Raw genomic sequence first — 6130 nt, 5'->3', positions numbered from 1 at the left:
CACACACACACACACACACACACACACACACACACACACACACACACCCCTTACTGGTTGTTTCTCTGGAGAACCCTAACTAATACAGTGTGTTAATTTTTTTCAAATCTGTTTTGCCATAAATATATATGGGCATATGCTCAGCTCTGACCTTCACAGTTGGACCTCTGTGTTCCCTAGCTACAAAGTCACGGCCTTGGACGGGGTAAAAAGGGAGAGCCAGAGGCTCCCCTTACGATGGGGGCTCTAGAAGCATTCATTTGAGGTAATACATTAAAGACCATTAGAGGGAAAATAAAGACTGCCAAGAGGTAGGCTTTCACCCCTAAATGGTGCCCAACAAGTGTGTCCTCTGTCTTATTGGCTAAGCAATGAAGGGGGTGCCCTCTGTTTTCAACTGTCTTCTCCCTCCGCTAAAAGCAAGAAGGTGATTTCTCTTCCCCTGATTTCACATATTGATGGAGTCAGAGGAGAGCCTCTACCAGTTTTTCCTCCCACGGCACCAATAAGAACAATTTCCCTAAAATAATAACCAATAAGAACAACTTCCCTAAGGAACACATGTTTTAAAAGAAGGATTTCATTGTTTCAGATTCCATGTAAGCACAGCATTGGCAACTGGCATTCTCATCCCCAAGTTTAATCGGGGAGGGGGGGGCGTTAATTCTGTATAACACACTCAGCAAAGAAAGAGAAAACTGTTTCTAGTGCTCAGAACAACCTGAACACTGGGTTGTGTATGTTATTCTTTAAGGCAGGGCTGACTTAAAGCAGCCCTTGGGTTGAGATGAGCAGTGAAGTGTTATGAGCCCCTTGAGTCTCCATGACTGAATTAGAGTTACCTGTAGTCCTGGGCCAGGTGGCCAGGTGGGATCCTGGCTCTCCTTGACTTCTCCCTCCATATGACCTCATGAGCTCAGCCCAGTATCACCTGATGGGATGGTTTCTCCTGTGAGAAAATGCTAAATTAACATTTTACAATATTGAGATCTCTCTATAGTTTTATCGTAATGTACTGCTATATCACAAAGACATATGGTTTTGTACTCAGGGTCCTGATGGTCAAAAGTGCGAACAGGAAACAAAACTATAGAGAAACAAGCTCAATATTGTAAACAAATCTCATCCCCTTTCCTCAGTCTCATTCACCTCTCCGAAGGGGGTCCCCCTGCCATGAGCTCTGGAATACAAAGTTGTCACTTGATTCGTTGACAGTGACCACAATTCTCCCTCAAACAACTGGAATTCTGGAAACGGCATGAGCATGGCCATACATTTGCTATGGCACCCTATTAACTTCTTCTGGAATAATCATCACAACACATACAAAGACAGAACAGATGCAAACCATTTCCGTGTCTTCTGCCCAGAATATGACAGCATAGACTTGCTGAGGCTCACAGGCATATTGGGAACACACACAAATGTGTCACTGAGCGAGGTATAAAGATATTAGGGACAAAGAATTCCACTCAAGGGCAACCATTCCCATTGTGTTCTATGTCAATGATACCCCAGAGCCCAGCACCAATGGTAACTCCTGGAGTTGTGCAATAGAACTTGGGTGGCAAACACTATGTCCCTTGAGAGTAAGGCAGCCTGATAAAATACAGGGCATCCTGTTAAATTTGAATTTCTGTGTGAAACCACAAGAAATTTTTTAGTATAAGTGTAAGAGCAAAGAACAAATCAAGACTCCGTATTGGATCTGTTTCTTTTACTTTGACCTTTGTCTGCTATTGCTTTTGCTACAAGTTAAAAATGTTACCTGTAGCCTGATATATACAGGATAGTCCATTCTTAAGGTTCTGACCTTTAAAGTTCTAACACTTTCCATTCATACAGAGATAAAAAGTTGCAGAACAGAGAATTACCTTTGTTTTACTGGAGGTTTACAGGAATATCATGACCAGATCAACTTGAATAGCAGCAAGAGCAAAAGATTCCGGCACCAAGAAGTTTGCAACAACCAACCACACCCCATCCCCTTTTAGTATAAAAGAAGCCTGAACTCTAACTCAGGGATGGTTCTTTGGGACACAAGTGCACCGTCTTCTCATTCCTCTGACTTTCCAAATAAAGTCACTATTCTTTGCTCCAACAACTCATCTGGATTTATTGGCCTGTCCTGAGGTGAGCAGTACGAGCTTGGACTTGGTAACATAAGTATGTCCCAAATATTGCACGGGACATAGTCATACTAAAATATTCATTGCTACATAGGAGTAATATTATTATCAAGTCATATAACTTACTTGTTGTTATATAGGACTCATTATTAGCACTGTATGGTACAATATTATCTAATATTTATTTTAAGCTTACTGTGTGTCACACACAAGGCTTTAAAATTATTTAAATTCATTATGCTTCTATTCCTTAAAACAGCCCTTGAGATAGATATGGTTAATGTCCTTATTTCACATGTGACAAAGCTGAGGTTATAAGAAGATATGCAATCGTCCAAGGTCACACAGCTGTTAAATCCAATGAGAATTCAAATCCTGATCTATTTGATTCGGAGACCTGAGATTTCAACATAACACAGTGTGTTTAATGGCTGGCTCACAACTTTTTCTGATAGATCAAGGGGAAGGAGCCAACAGTGGCTGGATTCGTACAGGTGTTCAGCGTGTAAACCTACTTGGAAGCACAATTCACCTTTCGAAGAATGGAAATCCCTTCATCCTACTGAGGGAGTGAGTTCACAAAAGACCCAAAGTTAAGTTTTGTTTTCAAGGCTGGCACAATAAAAATTTCTCAAGTTGCTAAGAAAAACACACCTGGCTAGTTTTCCTCTAACCTCTATTACATATGGATACATTTAAAACGTATATGCTGCATATATAGAAAGTGAAAAATTACAGCTTTATACATGAAGTTGCATTGCTGTTTTGCTTAAACCCACTTTTATTCCTCAATTGTCCAATGTCAATTTCACAGGAAACTGGCTTTGTAAAGCCATGCATATTTCACGTGGAATAGAGAAAGAGGACACAGTCAGATCTACACCAGCACCATTTTTTAGAAAACAAATTCAGCTATACATTTAAATCCTGTCAGTCTAAGCAAAGGATGGCATATCCTACGTTTATTTAATCCTAGCCTTTCTGAAAAGAGCTGGAAAAGGCTGCAGAACATGTGGTGGCCTACGATCCTTAACATTAGCTTGGAGAAAATGTATGTGTGTGTGTGTTTGTGCGTGTGTGTTTGATTACCACCATGAAAACTGATCTATCAATGCAGGAATGAAGCAGGTGGGAGAAGGAAGCCAACTGGGTGCTACCAGTTTGCTTCACTTCTTGCATTTCTGGTATTAACATCGTGACCTTGGTAGAGAAATAGCAAACAAGAGGTGCACAGTAGGTTGTAGATGTTCAAATGAGATAAACCACTTTACCTTTGAAAAGCATAACTTCCATCATCAATGCCAGCTTTTATTTGGCATATATATTAATTGCGATTTTCTTAAAACTCACCAGTAGGAAAGAGATAAGTTTTATTCTTAATGTGACTCAACATCGAGTTAAGTTATGTCACCAGGACTTCCTGGAAGATAGATGAGAAAAGCATGCATGCATCTCCATTTTCCCCCAGTTCTGTTTACAGGAGTCCTGGGCTCTTTGCCAGCACACCTGAGCAACTGGGGGCCCACAGGGTCACAATACTGATCCCAGTCAAAGCCACTTGTGGATTTACATATCTTGACTCAAGCTACTTTACTAAATGGATCATCCTCTTATTTTTTATACTACTGACCATTCATTCACTCACTCATCAAACATTTAATCCTCTAGTCTATACCAGCCACTGAGCTAAATCCTGACAACAGAGACATGATGGGCCATGATTCTCACCTGCCACAGAGAGTTCGGCCTCGTGGCTAGTTTACAGCTAAATTTCACCAATAAAAGCTATTTCTCATTAGCAAACACATTAGTGCAGGCAAGGATGTAGACATCTGCCTCCTATGCTCTTACTGTCCATAACTTGAAATTCTATTTTCTTCAATGTGGTGATTAGACAGTCTAGATTATTTCTAAATGGTGTCTCAGCTATGTTATGAACACAAAAATTAATTCTTGAAATATATAACCCCCTAGGATATATTAAGCCTTAAGACAACCAAAATTTTCAATGTGGGTTCAACTATTTATATATTTCAATTTTAACAAAAAGAAAAACAAATTTATTTATAAACCTCCAGAAAATGTTGGGTAGGAATAATCTGTAAAAGATAGTGACATGGTGACTCTGGCATTTACCAGTTCTATGACATTAACTAGCTATCATTTCTCAGCAAATTTCCTGAACTGTAAAGGGGAAATAATACTAATTACTTCAGAGAGTTATTATGAGAATTGAACGACACAATATACTAAAAATTTAGTGGCGTTCCAGACACATAGGAGAAGCTCAGTAACTCATTATCCTTTCTATAATTATGAGTAATTATAGAAATAAAGAAATTTAGGACATTGTAGAAGGACAGTTGCTAACTAAATGTAAGTCATGTTCATAAAAGAGCAATTATTGCTATTTATTTATTTATTTTAGATTTTTAAATGTGGACCATTTTTAAAGTCTTTATTGAATTTGTTACAATATTGCTTCTGTTTTATGTTTTTGTGTTTTTTTGGCCCCGAGGCATATGGGATCTTAGCTCCCTGACCAGGGATCGAACCTGCACCTCCTACATTGTATGGCCAAGTCTTAACCACTGGACTGCCAGGGAAGTCCTGATTATTGCTATTTAGACTCTGTCCCATTGCATTCCTCATAGGTGCAAACTCACTAGATATTATATTAAATTACATGGAGGTGGACATATTAAACTGATGATAAGATCCTTAAAATGTGGCCATTGGATCAGCAAGGAGAATCTAGAAATATATTGCAGGGGGGAAATCTAGAAATATATTGCAGAGCACTGTTCCTATCATTTATGAGCTAAAAAGATTAATGATTTATTACTAGGCTCATTAATCAAAACTGTGGCTGTTGTTTTTTTTTGTAAGGAGCAATCCCATGGTTGAAGTCAATTAGCCCACCAAAGCTATTACACCAAAGAAGTTGCAGTGTTATTCAGACTTCCCCAGGAGTATTTAGAGTATAAAATAAATGCTATTATTCAGAAGATACCAAATTGCTAAGCTCCTTAAATTCATACAATTGGGAACCTGCAGTACATTAACATGCTGAAACTCATTAAGCGTCTTTTTCCCCCAGCTTTAGAGTCACTGGCGTTCTCAGCACAGTTAAGAACAATAACGTGCTCCAGGCTTCCAAGGAGAAAGTGACTTGTGCTCCTCCAGCCCCACTTCAATGAATCACTGAGGCAGAACTGTCAGCCACCCTTTGAGGCAGTGGCTGCTTCTGCTGGATGACCCTAACACCTGAATAGGACTGCAAAGTTAGCTCATACGGTGCGTGCAAGAGGACAGAAAAGAGTAGCAAGTTTATGGCCACCATTTATCTTTACCTTGTCAGAGCTCTCTTTAAAACATTCTGGAATAAATATTGAAAATGTTAGGATTTAACCCATAAAATAAGAATCTATGAGACTCTTTTTTTAATTGAAGTATAGTTGATTTACAATGTTGTGTTAGTTTCAGGTGTAGAGCAAAGTGATTCAGATATATATAACAGTTAGGGTTAGGGTTAGGGATACACACACACACACACACACACACACACACACACAAATAATCTTTTTCAGATTCTTTTCCTATGTAGGTTATTACAGAGTATTGAGTAGAGTCCCCTGTGCTATACAGTAGGTCATTATTGGTTATCTATTTTATATCTAGTAGTGTGTATCTGTTAATCCCAGACTCCCAATTTATCCCTCCCTCTTTCCCCTTTGTTAACCATAAGTTTGTTTTCTGTGTCTGTGGGTCTATTTCTGTTTTGGATATAAGTTCATTTGCATCATTGTTTTTTAGATTCCACATATAAGCAGTATCATATGATACTTGTCTTTCTTTGACTGGCTTACTTCACTTAGTATGATCATCTCTAGGCCCATCTATGTTGCTGCAAATGGCATGATTTCATTCTTTTCTATGGCTGAGTCATACTCCATTGCTCTATTGCATATACGTACCACATCTTCCTTATCCATTCATCC

At 38.9% G+C, this 6130-nt stretch overlaps 1 protein-coding gene across 12 annotated transcripts in view; it reads right to left on the bottom strand.

Moving 5' to 3' along the window:
* RBMS3 (RNA binding motif single stranded interacting protein 3) overlaps nucleotides 1-6130 on the bottom strand; it is a 715251-nt gene that overhangs the window by 243316 nt on the left and 465805 nt on the right. Inside the window, exon 1 of one of the 12 annotated variants that reach the window (XM_027088175.1) lies at nucleotides 843-951. The exons of the other annotated variants lie outside the window; for them this stretch is intronic. Within the exon in view, the coding sequence (XP_026943976.1) occupies nucleotides 843-902 (60 nt within the window). The 5' untranslated portion in view covers nucleotides 903-951. Of the gene's footprint in view, nucleotides 1-842; nucleotides 952-6130 lie in introns of those variants that run through there. 12 annotated transcript variants of the gene reach the window in all.

This window comes from Aethalodelphis obliquidens, unplaced genomic scaffold (assembly GCF_003676395.1).
Source record: "Aethalodelphis obliquidens isolate GAN/ISIS:26980383/991018 unplaced genomic scaffold, ASM367639v1 scaffold62, whole genome shotgun sequence".
Lineage (NCBI taxonomy): Eukaryota > Metazoa > Chordata > Mammalia > Artiodactyla > Delphinidae > Aethalodelphis > Aethalodelphis obliquidens.
The sequence above is the reverse complement of the archived record's forward strand: the minus strand, read 5'-3'. Positions and strand labels throughout refer to the sequence as shown.